Source organism: Bos javanicus, chromosome 13 (genome assembly GCF_032452875.1).
Source record: "Bos javanicus breed banteng chromosome 13, ARS-OSU_banteng_1.0, whole genome shotgun sequence".
Classification (NCBI taxonomy): domain Eukaryota; kingdom Metazoa; phylum Chordata; class Mammalia; order Artiodactyla; family Bovidae; genus Bos; species Bos javanicus.
The window spans coordinates 20,788,865-20,813,495 of record NC_083880.1 but is presented as its reverse complement, the minus strand read 5'-3'; the positions used below and the strand labels follow the sequence as shown (position 1 = coordinate 20,813,495).

At 36.6% G+C, this 24,631-nt stretch overlaps 1 protein-coding gene across 1 annotated transcript in view; it reads right to left on the bottom strand.

Moving 5' to 3' along the window:
* Window positions 1–24,631, bottom strand: part of MALRD1 (MAM and LDL receptor class A domain containing 1) — a 555,525-nt gene that overhangs the window by 448,046 nt on the left and 82,848 nt on the right. Inside the window, exons 14-15 of the mRNA XM_061435952.1 lie at window positions 18,836–18,956; window positions 16,508–16,606 (exon numbers count right to left, since the gene is read on the bottom strand). Coding sequence (XP_061291936.1) covers window positions 16,508–16,606; window positions 18,836–18,956 — 220 coding nt within the window. The remainder of the gene's footprint in view (window positions 1–16,507; window positions 16,607–18,835; window positions 18,957–24,631) is intronic.

Sequence of the window (24,631 nt, the reverse complement as noted above, 5' to 3'; positions counted from 1 at the left end):
TTCCCCCATATTCTTGATTCTATTACTGAGTTAGACATACTTAGTTGGGACTCCCTAATACAAGCCCACTTATCAGTCCATCCACTCCTAAAAATTCACTCCTATTTTTTTTTTTTAATTAGGCTTCTCCTTTGCCAGAGTTCCCTAATTGTGTGTCTCTCTTTAGGTTCTATTTGACCCTTTTTTTTCATCTTACTTATAATTATATTTAATTGCCTCTCAAAGGAGATGTAATTAAATATCATATTTCATCTGGAATGGAAAACCTCAAGTGGTGTCACCACGTCAGATTTTCAGTTAAAAACACTGGCTCTTAGCCTATACTCTCTCCCCAGTATATTCCATCCAATATCAAAGTTTCAATTACTTTATTATGTCAATAAAATTATTCAATAATTATTTCTTCAACTCACTGTCCTCTTGTTAATGCCAGAACTGTCCAAACTACAGACAATAATGATCTCCTCCTTCAATCTTACTTCTCCGTCTTACTCACTCTATAGCCTGTGATTCCAGATAGAAATACTGATAAGTACTACATAAGACACCCATTTTCCATTCTACCAAAATTCACGGATGCCCCTGGCGTCCAGTGGTTTAAGACTTCACCTTCCAATGCAGGGAAGACTAGACACAGACCTTATACCCTTCACAAAAATTAACTTCAAATGGATCACAATCCTAAATGCAAAATGTAAAACTATAAAAATCCTAGAAGATAACTTAGAAGAAAATTTAGATGACCTTGGGTATGGCAAAGACTTTTTAGGTACAACACCAAAGCATAAGCTACGAAAGAAATAATTAATAAGCTAGACTTCATTAAAATTAAAATTTTCTGCTCTGCAAAAGACAATGTCAACATACAGTATTTCTCTTTCTGTGTTTGACTTATAAGTCACAGGTAGGTAATATATAGCACAGGGAATATAAAGTCAGTAATATTATAACTTTGTATGGTGCATAATCTATAAAATATAGAATTATATGTTGTATACCTGAAACTAATATAATACCGTTAAGTCAACTATACTTCAATTAAAATTTAAAAAGACAATGTCATGAAAAGAATGACAAGACAACCCACAGACTGGGAGAAAATACTTATGAAAGACACAGCTGATAAAGGACTCTCGTCCAAAATTTTAAAAATCTTAGCACTCAACAATAAGAAAATAAACTACCTGATTAAAAAATAATCCAAAGACTTGAAGACACCCCACCAAAGAAGATACACAGCTGGCAAATAAGCATATGAAAAGATGCTCCATGTTTGTACATCATCAAGGAAATGCAAATTAAAACAACACTGAGATACCACCACCCACCTATTAAAATGGTCAAAATCTGGAACACTGATGACAATAAATACTGGTGAGACTGTGGAGCAACAGGAACTCACATTCATTGCTGGTGAGTATGTGAAATGGTACAGCCACTTTGGAAGACAGCTTGTCAGTTTCTTAGAAAATTAAACACAATCTTACATATAATCCAGCAATCATGTTCCTTGGTATTTACCCAAAAAGGAACCAAAAATGTATGTCCACACAAAATCCTGCACATAGATGTTTATAGCTGCTTTCTTCATATGAAATATTGAACAATGGAATATTAATCAGCACAAAAAAAGTAATGTACTTGAAAGCCACGAAAAAACCTTAAATGCATATTACTAAATAAAATAAGCCAATCTGAAATGGCTATAAAGCATATGATCCCAACTACCTGACCACACAGCAAAGGCAATAAACACTATGGAAACAATGAACGGATCAGTGTTTGCCCATAGTTGGGAGCAGGTGAGGGATGGAGAAGCAGAGCACAGAGGATTTTCTAGGGCAATGGAAATATTTTGCATGATACTGTAATGATGGATGGATGTATTTATATATTTGTCCAAACCCATAGAATGCACAACACCAAGAGTGAACCATGAGGTATATTGTGGACTTCGAATGATCATGATGTGTCAGTGTAGGTTCATCAACTCTAAGAAACACCCCATCCTGGTGGGTGATGCTGATAATGGTAGGGGTTATGCATGTATTGGGAGTAGGGGTTCTATAGAGGCTCTCTACCTTCTCAGTTGTGCTGTGAACTTAAAATTGCTTAAAATTTTTTTATTATATTTTATTTTTTAACTTTACAATATTGTATTGGTTTTGCCATATATCAACATGAATCCACCACAGGTATACACGTGTTCCCCATCCTGAACCCTCCTCCCTCCCCATACCATCCCTCTGGGTCATCCCAGTGCACCAACCCCAAGCATCCAGTATTGTGCATCGAACCTGGACTGGCGACTCATTCATATATGATATTATACATGTTTCAATGCCATTCTCCCAAATCATCCCACCCTCGCCCTCTCCCACAGAGTCCACAAGACTATACTATACATCAGTGTCTCTTTTGCTGTCTCATATACAGGGTTATTGTTACCATCTTTCTAAATTCCATATATATGCATTAGTATACTGTATTGGTGTTTTTCTTTCTGGCTTACCTCACTCTGTATAATAGGCTCCACTTTCATCCACCTCATTAGAACTGATTCAAATGTATTCTTTTTAATGGTTGAGTAATACTCCATTGTGTATATGTACCACAGCTTTCTTTATCCATTCATTTGCTGATGGACATCTAGGTTGCTTCCATGTCCTGGCTATTATAAACAGTGCTGCGATGAACATTGGGGTACACGTGTCTCTTTCAATTCTGGTTTCCTCAGTGTGTATGCCCAGCAGTGGGATTGCTGGGTCATAAGGCAGTTCTATTACCAGTTTTTTAAGGAATCTCCACACTGTTCTCCATAGAGGCTGTACTAGTTTGCATTCCCACCAACAGTGTAAGAGGGTTCCCTTTTCTCCACACCCTCTCCAGCATTTATTGCTTGTAGACTTTTGGATCGCAGCCATTCTGACTGGCGTGAAATGGTACCTCATAGTGGTTTTGATTTGCATTTCTCTGATAATGAGTGATGTTGAGCATTTTTTCATGTGTTTGTTAGCCATCTGTATGTCTTCTTTGGAGAAATGTCTAGTTCTTTGGCCCATTTTTTGATTGGGTCATTTATTTTTATGGAATTGAGCTGTAGAAGTTGCTCGTATATTTTTGAGATTAGTTGTTTGTCAGTTGCTTCATTTGCTATTATTTTCTCCCATTCTGAAGGCTGTCTTTTCACCTTGCTTATAGTTTCCTTTGTTATGCAGAAGCTTTTAAGTTTAATTAGGTCCCACTTGTTTATTTTTGCTTTTATTTCCAATATTCTGGGAGGTGGGTCATAGAGGATTCTGCTGTGATGTATGTCGGAGAGTATTTTTTCTATGTTCTCCTCTAGGAATTTTATAGTTTCTGGTTTATGTTTAGATCTTTAATCCATTTTGAGTTTATTTTTGTGTATGGTGTTAGAAAGTGTTCTAGTTTCATTCTTTTACAAGTGGTTGACCAGTTTTCCCAGCACCACTTGTCAAAGAGATTGTCTTTAATCCATTGTATATTCTTGCCTCCTTTGTCAAAGATAAGGTGTCCATAGGTGCGTGGATTTATCTCTGGGCTTTCTATTTTGTTCCATTGATCTATATTCCTATCTTTGTGCCAGTACCATACTGTCTTGATGACCGTGGCTTTGTAGTAGAGCCTGAAGTCAAGCAGGTTGATTCCTCCAGTTCCATTCTTCTTTCTCAAGATTACTTTGGCTATTCAAGGTTTTTTGTATTTCCATACAAATTGTGAAATTATTTGTTCTAGTTCTGTGAAGAATACCATTGGTAGCTTGATAGGGATTGCATTGAATCTATAAATTGCTTTGGGTAGTATACTCATTTTTACTATATTGATTCTTTTAATTTTAAAAAAAGGCTAGTGCACTAAGAAAAAAATTTTGGTATCTTAAGACTAGGGCCAATCAAAGAGTCAATCTATAACTTTCACTCTAACTCCTACATACTTCTCATCAGAATTAGAATCATGGCTATATTAGTGTAATATAGATCTCCCCACTAGACTATAATCCCTAAGAAGGTAGGAACTACATGTGTCTTGTTCACCCTGTAAACAGCTGTTGAATCAAGTACAGTGCTTGATAAATATTTATTGAATGCATAAACTGCACTGCCGAGGACAGCAAGTGTTAAACTACACCTGCTTCCTGCTATTATCCACTCTTTTCAGGCATTCTCCCAAGGTATCCACTCCTCTAGCCCAATATTACAACACTAACGCCCCAGGTAAAAACTTTCCCAGCTAATTTGCCTCACTCTACTTTTATCGACAGTAGATAAAATTGATTACACCATGCAAACTGTGCTTCCAGTGAACTTCACCTGTGCTGTATGGAATTTTCAACTGAAGTCAAGAAATGTTTATTCTCAAACTTTTCATTAAAATTTCCCCACAAGTTTCTCATTTTAGAATCTGATTCATGCCTATCCTAATCCACCCTTATTGTCTATGAAGCAAAACCAGCTTTTTCTATTAGTTACATTTTTATGTATATTTTCATCTATTTTTTAAATTTATTTTTAATTGAAGGATAATTGCTTTACAGTATTGTTTTGGTTTCTACCAACACAATATGAATCACAAACATCAACCTGAATTAGCCATAGATTTACCCATGTGCCCTCCCACTTGAACGTCTCTCCCACCTCCCTCCCCATCTACCCCTCTACATTGTTACCGAGCCCCGGTTTGAGTTCCCTGAGTCATATAGCAAATTCCCATTGGCTATTTTACATATGGTAATGTATGTTTCCACGTTTCTCTCTCCATATCTCCCACCTTCTCCTTCCTCCCCACCGCCAGCTGTGTCTATAAGTCTGTTATCAATATTTGTGTCTCCATGGCTGCTCTGCAAATAGGTTCATCAGTATCATCTTTCTAGATTCTTGTCAGAATCTTCATACTCTTCTCCATAGTGGTTGTATCAATTTGCATTCCCACCAACAGTGCAAGAGGGTTCCCTTTTCTCCATACCCTCTCCCGCACTTATTATTTGTAAATTTTTTGATGGCCATTCTGACTGGTATGAGGTGATAACTCATTGCAGTTTTGATTTGCATTTCCCTAATAATGAGTGATATTGATTATCTTTCCAAGTGTTTATTAGCAATCTGTAGGTCTTTGGAGAAATGTCTGTTTAGGTCTCTTGCCCACTTTTTTATTAGGCTATTTTTCTGGTACCAATTTGTATGAGCTGCTTGTATACTCTTGAAGTTAATCCTTTGTCAGTTGTTTCATTTGTTATTATTTTTTCCCATTCTGAGGGTTGTCTTTTCACCTTACTTAGTTTCCTTTGCTGTGCAAAAGCTTTTATTAGGTCCCACTTGTTTATTTTTGCTTTTCTTTCCATTACTGTAAGAGGTACGTCATAGAGGATCTCACTGTGATTCACGTCATAGAGTGTTCTGCCCGTGTTTTCCTCTGAGTTTTATAGTTTCTGGTCTTATATTTAGGTCTTTAATCCATTTTGAGTTTATCTTCGTGTGTGGTGTTACAAAGTGTTCTAATTTCATTCTTTTACCAGTAGCTGTCCACTTTTCTCAGCAGCACTTACTGAAGAGACTATCTTTGCTTCATTGTATATTCTTACCTCCTTTATCAAAAATAGGATATCCATAGATGCAGGGGTTTATCTCTGGGCTTTCTATCTTGTTGGTCTTTGTTTCTGTTTTCATGTCAGTACCATCCTCTCTTGATGACTATAGCTTTGTAGTATAGTCTGAAGTCAGAAAAGTTGATTCCTCCAGCTCCATTCTTCTTTCTCATGATTGCTTTGGCAATTTGGGGTCTTTTGTGTTTCCATATTAATTGTGAGATTTTTTCTTCTAGTTCTGTGAAACATTCCATTGGTAATTTGGTAAGGATTACATTGAATCTATAGATTGCATTTGGTAGTATAGTTATGTTCACAATATTGATTCTTCCTAACCCAGGAACATGGAATCTCTCTCCATCTGTTTATGTCATCTTTGATCTCTTTCATCAGTGTCTTATAGTTCCCTGTATACAGCTCTTTTCTATCCTTAGGTAGGTTTATTCCTTGGTATTTTATTCTTTTTGTTACAATGGTAAATGGGATTGATTCTGTTAGGCGAAGCACACTGACTGAAACTGCCCACCCTGGCCAGGCCCTTTAGTAACCATTCGCATGAGTTGTTTTATGACAGGAGATCCCGGTAAGGAACACGGAACTAATAAGCGACCACCAACCGGAAGAGTTTGGGAAAGGTCAAAAGGAGACACCGCATGTCCGTCCACATCCCAGAATCCCTCTCGCTAGCATCCATCTTGGCTGGACGATGCGTGAACCACCAGGAAAGACTCTGAATTAGAATGATTTGCCAAAGACAACCCGGAAACTAATCCCATTACCACAAAACCTGAGACTGCGAGCCACGCAGCAGAGCAGTTCTCCTGGGTTCCCTTACCCTCCTGCTCTCCACCCGGGTGCCCTTTCCCAATAAAATCTCTTGCTTTGTCAGCACATGTGTCTCCTTGGACAATTCATTTCCGAGTGTTAGACAAGAGCCCAGTTTTGGGCCCTGGAAGGGGTCCCCCTTGCAACAATTCCTTGATTTCTCTTTCTGATATTTCATTGTTGGGGTATAAGAATACAAGTGATTTCTGTGTACTCATTCTGTATCCTGCCACCATTTTGTAAATTCAGTGATTATCTCTAGAAATTTTCTGAAGATATCTTTAGGGTTTTGTATGTATAGTATCATGTCATCTGCAAACAGTGAGAGTTTTACTTCTTTTCCAATCTGGATTCCTTTTCTTTCTTTCTGTTCTCTGATTGCCACAGCTAGGACTTCTAAAACTATGTTGAATAGTAGTAGTGAGAGTGGGCACCCTTGTCTTGTTCCTGATCTTACAGGGAATGCTTTCAGTTTTTCACCATTGAGAACAACATTTGCTGTGGTTTTATCATATATGGCCTTTATTATGTTGAGGTAGGTTCCTTTGATGCCCATTTTTTGAAGAGTTTTTAATCATAAATGGGTGTTGAATTCTGTCAAAAGCTTTTTCTGCATCTATTGAGATTATCATATGGTTTTTATCTTTCAATTTGTTAATATGGTGTATCACATTGGTTGATTTGCATATATTTAAGAATGCTTGCATGCCTGTAATAAACCCAACATGATCATGGTATTACGACCATTTTAATGGGTTGTGGAATTCCGTTTGTTACTCACAGCAGAGCAAATATATTAACATCTCTACATACTCTACACACATTTCTTTTAGCAGATATTAAGTACAACCACTGTTTATTATTATTATTAACCAGGTTACTGGCAATAGATTATCATGACTTCTTTTATGCACACTATCTAGATTTTCTCACTAGATTGCTTTTCCCTAAAGTAAAAACTCCTTTCTATGTCTACCATACAAACCTAACAAAGTGTTGGAAATGTTCAAACAGTCTTAAAATACAGTCACTGGAAATACCAACCTATTTTAATGCCTTTCTTATAAATACCCATGGGGGTGAAACGGTTCACAGTCTTTGAGAACTTTACAAATTTAAGCACCCTGAAGACTCAGTGGGTGAAATGAAAATCAATCCCAAGATCCATTTTTCACACCACCTCTATCTCTACTGAACTAACTGCATGACCACAACCACAGGAAGAGCTGTGATATTCATTGTGTGTGCCTATTTTTCTTAGCTATACATTATTTAATACATATAAATTCATTTTAAACAATGTCAGGAACAAAATAAGTGCATGAGAACTGTGTAACAGAATTTATATTATTATCATACCATCTTTAAACCCATGTTTAAGTCTACACCCCAAAGAAAGGGGTTTCTATCAACCTTGGAGGAAAATGATAACTTCACTATCTACAGTGGTAAAGTTCTTCAAGGCAAGGAGACAGGGACTGTTAAGCACATCTAGTGTTCAATAGGAGAGGATGATTAAATCCACTTATATTTCTCATCACAACCATCACTAACCTGAAAATAGAAACTAAATGGACAACTGTAGCAGGTGTGAAACTAAAGAGAAGGACTGAAGTAGTTGGGGTATACAAGCAAAAATAATGCCACTTATACTTCTAGCTTATAATTTTCAGAGTGAAGAAGAACAATGAGCATGCTGAAAAACAAAATCCAAGTGCCTCTTGATGAAAGTGAAAGAAGAGAGTGAAAAAGCTAGCTTAAAACTCAACATTCAATAAACTAAGATCATGACATCTGGTCCCATCACTTCATGGCAAATAGATGGGGAAACAATGGAAACAGTGACAGACTTTATTTTCTTGGGCTCAAAAATCACTGCAGATGGTGACTGCAGCCATGAAATTAAAAGATGCTTGCTCCTTGGAGGAAAAGCTGTGACAAACCTAGACAGCATATTAAAAAGCAGAGACATCACTTTGCTGACCAAGGTCCATATAGTCAAAGGTATGTTTTTTTCCAGTAGTCATGTATGGATGTGAGAGTTGGACCATTAAGAAAGCTGAGCACTGAAGAATTGATGCTTTTGAACTGTGGTGCTGGAGAAGACTCTTGAGAGTGCCTTGGACAGCAAGGAGATCCAACCCGGCAATCCAAAAGGAAATCAGTCCTGAATATTCATTGGAAGGGCTGATGCTGAAGCTCCAACACTTTGGCCACCTGATGCGAAGAACTGTCTGATTGGAAAAGACCCTGATGCTGGGAAAGATTGAAGACTGGAGGAGAAGGGGACAACAGAGGATGAGATGGTTGGATGGCATCACCAACTCAATGGATGTGAGTTTGAGTAAGCTCCAGCAGTTGGTAATGGACAGGGAAACCTGGCTGCAGTCCATGGGGTTGCAAAAGTCAGACATGACTGAGCAACTAAACTGAACTAAGCTCAACACAATGATGCACACAAAATCTTTCCATAGATACTCTTAATAATGTAACTTATTGAAATTTAATCTTAAATAATCATAGAAAAAGACTTTCCTATTAAATACATAGATTCATATTCTCAATAGAATTTTCAACTGAGAAAATTCACTGTCTACTGCATTACCTATTTTATTATTTTATCCCTACTGTCCTGAATTTCTCTAGCCTAACAACATAATTATCCACAACAAAGACTGATCAAATCATCATGGGTTATTTACCAGATTTTGCTTGTCTACAGAAATAGTTTTCTCTTTCCTCAGTGATCAATGGCTCCACAATTGAGAATGAATGGATTTTTTCTCAACTTCATGGTTTTATGTCACAGAAATGATGAGCCTTTCACCAGAAACAACTTCCCATTTAGTCTTTTACAGTTACCTCTGTCTAGGGAGATCTTTTTTTTTTTTTTTGGACTGGAAAACAGTGTCTAAATCATGGAGGACAATATGAAGAGAAAGAGAACCCGGTTCGGTAAGAAAAAAAATAGCAAGGTCTCCTTCTTTCTACAAAAACATGTAGACTGATATACATTTAAGCAAGATGCTAAATAATTAGCAAATCTAGTTTTATTTGGAGACCCTTTTTTTCCCTGGCAGTCGGGCCTATAGAAAACAGCATTAGATAGAAAACAGGAAATAGCTTATTTCCACATCTTTCATTAAAATAAAAAGCAATTGGTGGTTATACAGAAAAGTACATTTTAGGAAGCCTTAAATTCTATAATTGAGTTTATATATGTTCAATCTCACCAAAAAAATACCTTCTCAAAGAACATTTTTTTTTAGAATATAAGCAGTAAAAGCAGAGCCTTCATTAGATCTCTCTAACATACATGCACACACAGACACAAACATATACACATTCTCAAGAAATAGAGAACAAAAGAAACACAGATATGGAAAATTCAAGCTTTCTCATAATGCTATTGTGTCATGAAAGAAATCTGTCTCACTGCAGAATACAAAAATTGCTATTGGAAGGTAAAGCAAAGTGAATCAAAATGTTAGTCACTCAGTCATGTCCGACTTTTTGAGACCTCATGGTCTGTAGCCCATTAGGCTTCTCTGTCCATGGAGTTCTCCCGGCAAGAATACTGGAGTGGGTAGCCATTCCCTTCTCCTGGGGACCTTCCCAACCCAGGGATCAAACCTGGATCTCCTGCATTCAGGTGGATTCTTTACCATCTGAGCCATCAGGGAAGCCCATTGGAAGGTAAAACATTAGTAAAAATACATGGAGATGGCCTCCAAAGCATCAACACATAAAATCACTTGGCCTCTACCTCACTATCAGCTGTAGAAATGCCAGGGTTTAATACATACATTTTTATATTTAGCAGACATAGTAGTTTGGGAAAAATAAACAGCCAATATTTAAGTTTGAAAAGTCAAATCAGAAAAATAATAAATCACTCTCCTTTTCTGCTCAACCTGCCTTGGCTTAGACTTTATTGAATTCAAACCAAGTACTGATGTATGTGTTTTTTCCTGTGAACAGAGAGAAAAGTAGAAAATAAGAAATTGTGTAGATCTATTTTTAGAAAGGAAGCATATGCATTTTCTGCTAACCAGTTTTTAGACAGAAATACAAGTGCTTAGAAAATGATGTTTGGGAATATTATAATACCTTTAAAACACAGAGAGTTGTTTAAAAAAATACAGGCTTTCTCATCTATCTGATAAACTATGTCTTTTACCAAAACTGGTTAAAAATTACATTTGGTAATTTTTTCCTAAAAAGTTCAAAGATATTTTAGAGACACAGAATATCTAAATCATAGTAAGTTTAACAACTTTTTTGAGGTAAGTCATAATCATTCTTATTATAAAGAAAGACAACTCAAATTAGGTCCGAGATAGTTGTGAAAATTAGAATAAATTGCATTTAGATATTAATATTTGAAACCCTAGAGGAGCAATATTCCTTTTACAGAGAATTTATTTTTATGTGTAGAAATCCTGAGTGTGGTATCGTCTCTTCCTCCTTACAGATAATCTTTTTTTTTTTTTTAAGCAATTAAGCTTTCTATGATTATACGGTGGAAGTCAAAAATAGATTTAAGGGACTAGATCTGATAGACAGAGTGCCTGATGAACTATGGGCAGAGGTTCATGACATTGTACAGGAGACAGGGATCAAGACCATCCCCATGGAAAAGAAATGCAAAAAAGCAAAATGGCTGTCTGGGGAGGCCTTACAAATAGCCGTGAAAAAAGAGAAGCAAAAAGCAAAGGAGAAAAGGAAAGATTTAAGCATCTGAATGTAGAGTTCCAAAGAATAGCAAGGAGAGATAAGAAAGCCTTCCTCAGCGATCAATGCAAAGAAATAGAGGAAAACAATAAAATGGGAAAGACTAGAGATCTGTTCAAGAAAATTAGAGATAACAAGAGAACATTTCATGCTTCAACTAAAAAGCCTCTTGATGAAAGTGAAAGAGGAGAGTGAAAAAGTTGGCCTAAAGCTCAAGATTCAGAAAACTGAGATCATGGTATCTGGTCCCATCACTTCATGGGAAATAGACGGGGAAACAGTGTCAGACTTTATTTTTGGGGCTCCAAAATCACGGCAGATGGTGACTGTAGCCATGAAATTAAAAGACGCTTACTCCTTGGAAGGAAAGTTATGACCAACCTAGATAGCATATTGAAAAGCAGAGATGTTACTGTGCCAAGAAAGGTCCGTCTAGTCAAGGCTATGCTTTTTCCAGTGGTCATGTATGGATGTGAGAGTTAGACTGTGAAGAAAGATGAGCACCGAAGAATTGATGTTTTTGAACTGTGGTGTTGGAGAAGACTCTTGAGAGTCCCTTGGACTGCAAGGAGATCCAACCAGTCCATTCTAAAGGAGATCAGCCCTGGGTGTTCTTCGGAAGGATGGATGCTAAAGCTGAAACTCCAGTACTTTGGCCACCTCATGCGAAGAGTTGACTCATTGGAAAAGACTCTGATGCTGGGAGGGGTTGGGGGCAGGAGGAAAAGGGGACGACAGAGGATGAGATGGCTGGATGGCATCACCAACTCGATGGACGTGAGTTTGAGTGAACTCCGAGAGTTGGTGATGGACAGGGAGGCCTGGTGTGCTGCAATTCATGGGGTCACAAAGAGTTGGACACAACTGAGCAACTGAACTGAACTGAACTGAAGCTCTCTATGGGAAATCTGACAAGTTAGTTCTCTGCTAGACTCTCAGCCTAAAATCACTGTGCTTATTTCTCTTTTTTGTTGCAAAGAAGACAAAAGATGCCTACTTTTACTCCAAATTCTTAACTTCATTTCAACTCACAGCTGGAATCTTTAATGTATGAATTCATAAAAATGGGTTGAAGAATTAGCATTTGTATGACAAAACAGATTCATCAGGATAAAATCAGCCTTGCAGGGGTTGGGGGGGGGGGGGGGACAAGCAAAGAAATAAAGACAAAGATTTTAGAGATATGAAGTTCATTTGCTTATTTTTTAACTCAATTCACTATAATCATGGATCCAATGCCAAATAAAGATTCCCATCCTCTTTTTGTGTCTATAAATCTTTTAAATCCCTGAAACACACAATTGGAATGGAAAGAAATTTAGTACATTTCTGATTTATGAGATGTAATGTGATAAACACAATAATTTCTAAAGAGAAAAGATTAAGGTTTCTCTCTTTTTTAAGGATATTAATGTTTTAAAACTTCCAGACAGAATTCCTAAGATACCATTTGACATCCTAGGGGCCTGGGAGCATGATTTCTCCTCCAAAAGTAAATTCTTTCACTGGATTCAAATTTCCTATTGCTCAAACTGATCAAGGAGGCAACTTTTCATTTCTGGAAACTATCATTTTCAATTTAATGATGAACTTGAACGGACAGAAAGGTTGCAAAATGTGTGGTTAAGAATGTGTTTTGGGAACAGATCACCCACATGTAAGATCTTCCACCAATTACAAACTACACAACATTAGGAACACGTGCCAATTATAATCACATTGTGTCCCAGCTCCAAATCTACCCTCTTTGCTCTGCTTTGAGATAACAGAGCTGGACTGTGCAAACATTTCTCTTTTCAATAGCTCATGCAATGGTTGGCTTTCTTAATAAAGAGCAAAGAATGACACAAAGCATGGCAGAACAAGGACCCTCCCTTTTTGGTTCCAGGGTACTTTTTTCTTGTTTTTGTTCTTAAACCATGACAACCAACCTTATAAGACAATGCAGTTAAGTCACCCTTCAGTGAGTTTTGCAAGTATCTTGGTGGATAATTTCTTCCTTGAATACTAAGCTGTTAACAAAATCTAGCCCACAGCACCCCAGCAGATTTCTCCAAATGGAAGAACACTTCCAAATACACCTTCAGGCCAACATTACCCAAATACCAAAATCAGAAAAGGATGCCACAAGGGAGAAAAATAAAGGGCCAATATTTCTGATGAACAAAGATCCTCATCAAACACCTCAATAAAAATATTAGCAAACCAAATTCAAGAGCACCTTAAAAGGTTTAAACACTAGGATCAAGAAGGATTCACTTCCAGAATGCAGTGATGCTTCAGTATTTACAAATGTAATACACCATGTAACAAAATGAAGTAAATGTGATATATCATGAGAACAGAATGAAGGATAAAAATCATATAATCATCTCCATAGATGCAGAAAAAGCACCTAACAAAATTCAACATCCATTTATGATAAAAACTCTCAACAAAGGGGGTATTAACAGAATGTAGCTCAACATAGTAAAAGCCATATATGACAAGCCCACAATCAACATCATAATCTATGATGAAAGCTGAACATTTCTCCTCTAAGATCAAGTACAGGACAAAGATGCCTACACTTATCATTTTTATTTAACAGTATTAGAAGACCTAGTCACAATATCCACCAAGAAAAATAAAATAAAGAGCATCAAAATCAGAAACAAAAAATAAAACTATTTGCAGATGACATTATAAAAGATTCCCCAAAAATCTGTTAGAACCAATCAATGAATTGGTAAAGCTGCAGGATACAGAAACAATATACAAAAATGTATTGCCCTTCTATATATCAATAATGAACTATGAGAGATAAATTAAGAAAAGATTGACACTTAAAACTGCACCAAAAAAAAAAAAAAAAACACAAAGTATTAGGGAATCAATATAACCAAGGGGGTGAAAAACCTGGACACTAAAATCTATAAAACATTGATGAAAGACATGGATGATGACACAAATAAGTGGAACAATTTTCTATGCTCAATGAATTGTAAGAATTTATATTGTTATAATGTCCATGCTACCCCTCCCCACCCTTCACCCCCTCCCCTGCCTATGAGGCAATCTACAGATTTAATGTAATCCCTAACAAAGTTTCAGGGGTATTTTTCACAAAAATAGAACAAAGTGTCCTAAAATTTTTATGGAACCACAAGAGACACCAAATATCCAAAGCAATCTTGAGAAAGAAGAACAAAGACAGAGGCATCTCACATCCTGATTCCAAATTATATTACAAAGGTATCATACTTAAAACTATGTTATTGCCATACATAAAAACAAACATGGATCAATGGAACAGAATAGAGAGCCCAAAAGTAAACCCACCCATAGATAATTAATGTTCAATAAAGAAGGTAAAAATAAACAATGGGGAAAAGATAGTCTCTTCAATAAATGGTGCTGGGAACACTGTACAGTCACATAAAAATAAAACCAAAGTGGGCCACTCTCTTTACACCATACACAAAAATTACCTCAAAATAGATTACAAACTTCAACATAAGACTTGAAACATAAAAGTTCTAGAAGAAAACACAGGCAAGAAGCTCCATGACAAAAGTCTCTGAAACGCTTTTTCAATTTGACACCAGAAGCTAAGTCAACAAAAGCAAAAATAAACAAGTGGTATTACATCCAAAAGGTTCATCCCTGTTTCTGGTTCAGAGTTCCTAAAATCCTTGGAATTTCCTAAGTGTGCATGCGTGCATGCTAAGTTACTTCAGTCCTGTCCAACCCTTTGCAACCCTATGGACTGTAGTCCACCCAGCTACTCTGTCCATGGGATTCTCCAGGCAAGAATACTGGAGTGGGTTGCCATTCCCTTCTCCAAGGGATCTTCCCAACCCAGGGATCAAAAGTGCATCTCCTGAGGTTCCTGCACTGCAGGTGGTTTGTTTACTGCTAAGCCACTAGGGATTCCTTAGTATGGAGAATAACAAAGTTGTGTATTCTCATGTTAATTAGGCAACTTTGGAGTGAACCTAAGGACAGAGGGCGGTTGCCAATGGAACCAAATATGTGATTAGAGGTTGGAACTTCCAGTCCTACCCCTGACCACCGAGGAGAGGAGATAGGCTGGAGGTTGAATTGGTGGCCAATGATTTAATCAATCACATTAATATCTATGTAATGAAGCCTTCATAATAACCAAAAAGGATGGAGTCTGGAGAGTTTCTAGGTTGGTGAACACATGGAGGTGTTGAGAGAGTAGCACCTGGAGAGGACACAGAAGCCCCTTATCCTTTGCCCCCACTCTGTGTCTCTTCCATCAAACTGTTGCTGAGTTAGATCCTTTTATAATAAACGGGTCATCTAGTAAGTAGAATGTTTCTTTGAGTTGTGTGAGCTGCCCTAGCAAATTAATCAAATCCAAGGAGGGAGTCCAAGGAACCTGATTTAAAGCCAGCCCATTAATAACAACCTGGACTTGAGATCATCATCCAAAGTAGAGCAGAAGAAGGGGGGCCATCTTATAGAACTGAGCCTCAACCTGCAGAACTTAATGGCATCTCTAGGTAGATAGTGTCAGAACTGAGTTAAAGGTGTAGGACACTCAGATGGTGCCCTGAATTTATCTGAAGAAAACAAAAACACTAACTCAATAAGATATTTGTGCCCCCTGCTCACTACAGCATCACTACAATAATGAAGAAAATGTGGTTCATAGACACAATGGAATAATATTCAGCCACAAAATACAAAGGAATCTTGTTGTTTGTGACAACAAAGATAGACCGTGAGGGCATTAGGCTAAGTGAAATAAGTCTGACAGAGAAAGACAAATACCATATGATTTCATTTGGAATCTAGAAAACAAACAGACAATAAAAACCCAAGGTCCTAGTTCAGGGAACAGATTGGTGATGGCCAGAGGCAGGGAATTGGGGATCAAAGGGTACAAACTTATAAGTCATGAGGATGTAAAAACATAAGCATGGTAATAATAATCAATAATATTATATTGTGCATTTGAAAGTTGTTAAGTGAGTAAATTTTTAAAGGACAATGGAGATCCCATATGCTACAACTAAGATCCAATACAGCCAAATAAATATTTTGTTTAAATAAAAGTTCTCATTATAAGAAAAAATTGTATAACTATGTATGGTGATATAACTAGACTTATTTTCATGGTTATTTTGCATTATATTCAAATATCAGAGCACTGTGTTGTATGTCCGAAACCAATATAATGTTATACATTAATCACACCTTGATAAAAATATTTTTAAGATATTAATAACAAAAAAAGAAACATTCTTCATTAATTAAGTAGCATGTCCTTTACATTCAGAGAGTAAATATGTACCCACAGATCTTAGTCGAGTGAGTCTGGACTCTCTCACTCACCACAGTTAGCTTCCTCTGCTCCATCTGGACAGTCAGACGTGAAATCATGCACCCTGCTGGATGAAGTCCAGCCTGCATCCTCAGGTGGCACAAGTCCAGCTTCAAATTAAGAGATGGAGAGAATAAAACATCTTTTTCTCCTCCAACAACTAGATGGAATGTGTAATTGTTTCATGAACACTAGTTTTTAAATGGGCTAAAGATGGCAAGCATAGGGTCTCAATAAATCTCTGGCCATAAATATAACACAATTCACCATAAGTAGGACTTGACAAGTCCCCTTCTACTCCCATCCCTAAACTCCTGCTTGGTAGAAATACTAAAGTCCATGAAGGAGATCTTAGAATTGCCTACTGGATAAATTTGTACAAATGGTAAGAAAGTTTTTTCCTTTGTGTAAAATCATTGGTCTTTCAGGAATAATTCACCTAAGTTTGGCCTAATGAGAATTATGCTCTAACCAACTGAGCTGGCGTGCCAATTGAAGCACACATGAATGAGTTTTGAGTTAATTTATGAAGAGAATTCTCTGTAAGTGAGATCAAGTATTCTCAGAGACTTCTACTAGGGTTAATTTTACTGATAATTTCAAACTTTTAACCACTTCGGCTTCCAAATACACTGCCCTCAATGTCAACTCTAATACCTTCCTACTATTCCAATTCTGGTGATGCAGCATTTAATTAGGAGAAGGAAAATATTTAATTAATTAACAGAAATAAGGTAATTCTGGTTAACCCTCCAAAACTCATTAATCATTAAATCTGCTGCTTTGCTTTCTGTAATGTCTATCAACACCCCCTCCCCCTCCCCACACACACTCACACTACACACAGCTTAGAATGGTTTATTGTAAATTCAGGACACATATTCTGAATAATGTAAAAGCATGTTAACACAGTACAGTTAGGACATAGAATATACAGCCTCACCAATGAAAGATGCCTTTAATAAAGGATCTTTAATGAAAAGTTCTTTAACTCAGATCTCAATTTAAAATTGTTTCTCCTATATCATCCTTGATTAATGCACTTAGCTCCTGTTAAGAATGCAACTTCTCTCACTAAATATGTCATATAAGAAAACATAACTTCAGAATGTATGACATGCCTGATGTCCACATGCAATTATTTTTTATGTAAAGAGATTAATAAAATGAAGTGTGACAATTTTCAGAAACATTTTTAACATTCATTTTTGTTTCTTAAGTGAGACCTGAGGAAAGGGGTGGTCAGAGAGAAACATCAACCAGTGTTAAAATAACAGAGTAACTGCAGGCACAATATATACCCGTTTCAACGTGCTCTCACAAAGACTCCATGGACTATAGACCCCCAGGCTCCTCTGTCCATGGGATTTCTCAGACAGGAATACTGCAGTGGATTGCCATTTCCTTCTCTAGGGGATCTTCCCCACCCAGGGATCAAACCTGAGTCTCCTGCATTGGCAAGTGAATTCTTCACCACCAAGACACCAGGGAAGCCTGTATATTATGGAGAGGTTTTCAAAAATGCCTATTCTATTATTTGGGATCCATTGTTATGACAGTATATCTTTCTCTCAATTGAAATTTTCTACAAAATATGTAGTCAAAGAATTAGTCAAACTCCATCTATTTCTTGAAAAAGTTGTTTTGAATTTAAACACATAATTTTAGGGTCAATTTTGAAATTCTTCTTTGGCCTTAAGTCACTTTTCCAAACAATACTTTTTTTGAACTCCTGAGTGATTCTGAAACATGAATTTAATTACATATTCACTTGAAGTATCAAACAATATTAAAATACAATAGATTATTAGAGAGGTATTTTAAAACATGCAAAATATTTAAAATTCTTTCATAACTATTATAATTAAATAATCTGTATGTGACAATTTTAGCCACAAGTGTGCAATGTTATTTTAGATAGCCTCGGCCTAGACTGTGATAGATCATATTTTTACCTTTTTCTTTTAAAAAAAAGAAATGTTTTAGTTTTCATGGACATGTGACATAATACACATCCTGGTATTAATGAACTATATTAATGAAGTATTCTAATATATTTTATATTTTGAGGGACTTTTCTGGTGGTCTAGTGGTTAAGACTTTGCCTTCCCATGCAGGGGGTGAGGGTTTCATCCCTGGTCAGGAAGCTAAGATCCCACATGCCTTGCAGCCAAAAACCAAAACAGAAAAATATTGTAATAAATTCAAAAAAGATTTTTTAAATGGTCCATATCAAAAACTTAAAATGTATACATATATTTTTATATTTTGGTATCAAAGAAAACCATTTTAATGTTCGAAATTGCAACAACCATAAGAAAAAAAAGAAAAAAACTTACCTTTGCTTTGTACACTAGTACCTGGAAGTGTCTTATATGAAATTTCACATTCCTGGGATACACTGATGTCATCTAGAGCAACAGTAGCGTTTGATGATAAAACTGTAGCTTCCAAAATTAACTAAAATTACAGAAAGATAAATTATTAGAAATATACTATAAACATTTTTTTTTTAATTTCTAGACCCAAGATAGAGCCATTCCTGCCCTGGGTGCCATGACAGCAAATCAAAACTTAAGTAACTTTCATGCCTTTAAATGTTCCTCTTCACCAGAAACACATTATATTCAGTCAGTCAGTATCCAAACTTCAAGCCAACTCTGGGCTCTATATTTCCTTATTCCTTCTCAACCCAAACAAGGTTGACTGTGAGGCCTCAACCAACTGAATATTTTCTGTTTTATCTCTTCCTCATTTTTTATTCTTTACCCTATAAAGCTTCTTGCCTTCCACCCCATTTTGCATTTCTTCAAATTAGACACTGTTTCTTGAAGTGTTGAATAAACCTTGTTTGTACCCCCTAAACTATCTTCCTTAATCATTTTTTAACAAAAGTAAATGTATTACAATCATATTTCTTTGTGTAGAGAAGCTTATTTGCATATGTCCCAATCTTCCAACCTAATTTTAGAAAATTGTTTTGATCAGAAAATTCAAATTAGGAATTTATAAAGTCATAACTGCTTTGACAGCACCTTATGCAACCTTAATATCCTAGGTAACCCTGTTTCAATTAGAAGTTGCAACATTCATCACAACTGAAGGGCCACCTTCCCATTGGAGCCATTAAGAGTTATAAGCATTTAAAATGAGCTCTTTGGGGTAATCAACTGCGTGGTTTACAACTCAATTTAATTGAGATATGAGTTCATTTATAATGTGTCTGCTGAAGGCAATGATTCATTTACATATCAGAATATTTAAACACTTATGTAGATTACATATACATATATGGAAACCTACTTAGGCAAAAAACCACTTACAACCGTTAATAACATTCATATGCTAAAGCACTTGGAGGCACCTACTTAAGTTTAATTTATTCTAACTTTCTAAACAATGACTAATATAATTTGTTTTCTTTCTTGTTAATCACTCACATTATGTTGTTATTCCACCATCTTAAAAAAAAAAAAAAGAAAGAAAGAAAGAAAGAAAGAAAATATATATGTGCAGGGTCTTAACAACACATAGCAGGACAACTAGTCCAGGCTAGCAAGTGGCTAGTAAGTGCATCTCCATGTTATCAGGGAGGATCTCTGAGCTCAAAGACCTTAAAATTAACCTGGTAAGACACATTGACACCTAAACTATACCATAAGTACTATATAAGAAATATGCATACGATACTAAGAGAATCAAAGAAAAGCACTTCATTACTTCTGCCAAGAATGTGAGACAGAATTCAGAAAAAAGTTTTAGTAGAGAGGTAATACTAAACTTCAGTTTTAGGTCACCTACACCTTTGCCTGCTTTCCTCTATATAATTAAATGCAAGACTATGTGATGAACAGTTACAATTTTATCTAGATTAATTAAAATCCTCCAAGTAGAGAAAAATGTTAAAATTCCTCTAAAAATATATATCTCATATCTGTAAATAATATCACCTGATTGTGCCCAAATCATCTTCACTGTTTCTATTTTGTATTACTTGCTGTAAACCAAGCTGATCTTTCATCACTGAAGGTAGCTCCCCCCTGAGAACTACAGTATCAGTTAATAACCACTGTGTGAGCCAGAGGTTGCTCAGAAGAGATGCTTCAACCATGCAAAAATACAGAGAGAAAAACCTAATTTTAAGAAGATTCTGAAGGTAACTTCAGAGCTAAAATTTCTAATTATATGTAGATATCTTTCCTTCTAAAACTAATTTTTAGGATCTTGCTGAGTTTTGTTTTATTCAATTATATTATATTACTCCCTGAGTGAGCAGAATCAATTCTTGGTTTTGCTTTCAGGAAGCACAGCAATGGTAAATATTGTTTACAGTCAAGTGATTACTTTTTACATCTGCAAAACTGAGAGAAGGTTTTCCAGAGAAATATTAAACTAGCATATTTAAATTTTGGTTTTTTGATATCTTGTTTTAAATAAAGGATAATGAGAATGAATAAATATGAATCTAAGGGGAAACAGAGACTATGGGAATATGGTAAGAAAAAATAAAGAAAAACTGGACTACAGTAATTTTTAAACAATGATGGTGGTGTTAAAAATAAAATCAACAGCAAACTTTTACTAAAGAGCTTGGATGCTTTTTTTTTTTTTCTTACATGCCAGGCCTGGAGTAAGCTAAATAAGTTAAAATGCATTCACTTATTTTAACCCTATGAAGGCAGGGCTACTTTTGTTCACATTTTAAAGCAAAGGAAACAGAGCTTAGAGAGCTGAAGTTATTGGTTGAAGGTCACATTTTGAGTAAGAAAAATGTGTAACCTAAGCCATGGATGATTATGCTGAACATCATCACTACCATGAAATAAGAGATAACTGGTCTTCAGAGATGCTGGAGGACACAGCTACCTGGTAAAGAAGATTTAATGATGCCCTGGACTAAGAAGGCCAAGGACATAGCAACATTACAGAGACCAGACCAGCTTTTACTTTGTGTTATAAATCTTACCCTTCACCGAATCCTCAAATAACGTCAGGAAATTGTTATTGATTTATACCATCAACACTGATCAAGAGTGAAAATTATTGTAGAAAATTTCACAAAAGTGTCATCTTAAAATAAAATCTAAATATGACACGATTATGTTTTAGTAGCAAACTCAAAGACAGCAGGTCAACCTGAAATCAATAAACAGTATTCAGAAAAAGTACCACTTCTAGATATGAAATTAACAAGAGTTAGGAAACAAATTGCAAATTAAGTGGATATATTTGTGTAAAAAGCTGAATATTTAAAATGAGTAGGAACAGTTAAAACAGATCGGAAAAAAAAATACTATTAATGTGAAATATGTGAAATATGTGACATACGTTCTTCCAATAAAAACTGCAAAGGCAATGGAGAGAAAATTAAAATGCTAATTTGCTATTCTTGCAAAATAAACAGTAAGCCAAATTCACTTCTACCAGAAGACTGAAAGCCCTACCTAACCCAGGCACTGATTTCCTAAAGAAATCAGAGCAATTTATATTCTGTTGCAATGTGTACAAGAGACATAAAAGGACCACACTGAATCTGAATGTCATGGCTACAAGAGAACGGAGAGGTCACACGGTCCCGTGTCCTTCTCCTTTCCAATGTTTGGATTAGATAACTCTGTACAAATATATGCTTAGCCGCATTACACTGATGGTCAGGCAATGAAGAAGGTCACCCTTAAATACTTCAGCCCATTAAATTTAAAGTGCCAAAGGAGACTGTTTCCAAGAAGATAAACTTTAAATATTTGAATATGTAAGAGCTAGATTGACTCTTTGTAGGTATAACATCTTTTCCGTTTGCTGTTGACCAAAGAATGAAGTAGAACTACATCTAGCTAGGCTCCTCACGCATATTTCTGTAACTTTGAAAATACACTTAGAAAAATCAGGTGAAAAACAACATAATTTTAGCATTTCTGTTGCTTGTAGAGGATAAGAAATGGAGTAGAAAAGGGAACCAAGAAGAATATATCAACATTAAAAGCAAACGAAAATGTTCATATTAATTCATTCTGAAGTTTAAGTACATGGGTGTTTGCCTTTCTGTGTACTTTCTACTTGTTTGAAAGGTTTACTAATGTATCTAAATAATATCAATGTATTCAATAAAAACACGTTATGTATGTGTGTGACTGTGTATTTATCTATCTTATAAAATGTGTATAAAATCTGCACTGATTCACACCAGGATGTTAACACAGACCCCAATTCCTTACCCACAGTCTTTGAGTCCAACTAGGATTTGAAATCTGAATAGTTCAGAGTTGTGGATGTTCATCTTAAATGTATCATGATGCCCTTAGAGAGACCGAGGGCAGCTTTCTATCATCAAACCCATCACTAAATGAACTGCTTAACAGTGGTTCAGCTCAGGTTAAATTTTGCCTCTAAATTTGTTTTTCAAAAGCTTATTGCTTTCCAAATTTTGACTTTCTAAATTTCTGCTTAGAGACTGTGGACCTATAATAGCCTTCTGAATGGTGAAATCTGAGAAAACAGTTATTTTTCTTTTCACTGACTATAGTTTCTAAAACAAGCCTTTACTACAGCCAATTAACAGGATTACATGAGATGGAACAGAAAGAAAGTGAAGTCGCTCAGTCGTGTCCAACTCTTTGCGACCCCGTGGGCTGTAGCCTACCAGGCTCCTCTGTCCATGGGATTTTCCAGGCAATAGTCCTGGAGTGGATTGCCATTTCCTTCTCCAGGGCATCTTCCCAACCCAGGGATCAAACCCAGGTCTCCCACATTGTAGACAGACGCTTTACCGTCTGAACCACCAGGGAAGACAACAGAACAGAGGCACAGGCTAAAACCCTTAGCTTTTCAGGGCAAATTAAACACGGCTGAGGCTTAAAGCAAGAACCCAGGGCCATTCACTCCCCTCCAAAGCCAGAACAATTAAGAAGAACCTGGGACTTGCCTAGTGGTCCAGTGGTTAAGACTCCGTGCTTCCGGGGCAGGGGGCGCAGGTTGATCCCTGGTTGGGAAACTAAAATCGCATATGCCGCACAGTGCGGCCAAAAATATACTAAAAAGAAAAAAAAGAAAAGAGGCTGACTGGTGCTGACTGGGACCCCTCGGGTTAGGAGAGAGAAAAACCAACACAGGATGCTGATTCACCACGGAGGGGAGTGAAGGGAGAAAGAGAGCACCAGAGTGCGGCTGTTTGCCAAATTACAAAATCTCGTCAAACCCTGATCAATCCACAAACTAGTTAATATGTCCCCCAGATAATAAAGAGCAATCTCAATTTTCACTGCAAAACAAAGACGAAAGAAGAAATATTAAAAAAAAAAAAAACACCTATACTATGCTAAAACTCTTCAATAATAAGTGACAGGTTAATGAAGCCCAGAAAGAACAGAATGAGTTTCAACTGCTAATATTTCTCAAAGAGTCAGTTTCAACAAAGAACATTCTGGTTTTTGTATTTTGTTTTTTATTAAGATTTTAGAGCACCTTTAGGGACAGTTTTAGAGCACAATTTAGAGGAAGGTACAGAGGGTTCTCACACACCTCCTGCCCCCAAGCATCCATGGCCTCCTCCATCATCACCACCCCCATCAGAGGGGGGCATTTGTTACAAGTGAGGAGACAACAGTGATACATCATAGTCACTCATGATAAGAATGTTTCCCCAAAGGTTGAATCTTGGATTCTCTAGCACTTGGTTGTTCTCTGGGTGGGGCTGTTTATTCTGAGGTGAAGTATTGTTTTAAATTTAAACAAATTAATTTATTTCTTGGCTGCACTACATCTTCATTGCTGCATACAGGCCTTTGCTACTTACGAAGAGCGGGGGCTAATCTCTACTTGCCGCGTGCAGGCTTCTCATTGCATTGGCTTCTCTTGTGGAGCACAGGCTTTAGGTGCCCTGTGGCCAGTGGGATGTTAGTTCCTGGACCAGGAATCAAACCCATGTCCCCTGCATTGGCAGGCAGATTCTTAACCACTGGACCACAGGGAAGTCCTTATTTTAAATATATCCCTGAAGGTTCTAAAGGCATCTTCTCCAAAATAGTTCGTTCTCCCTGTTGGACTTCTGTATTTGCCTCAGTTAGGAAGTGAGTAGCAGATGAGGTGTGCTATTTTTCAGAGGCTTTGAACACCCCAACAGACCTCCATGCACCCAT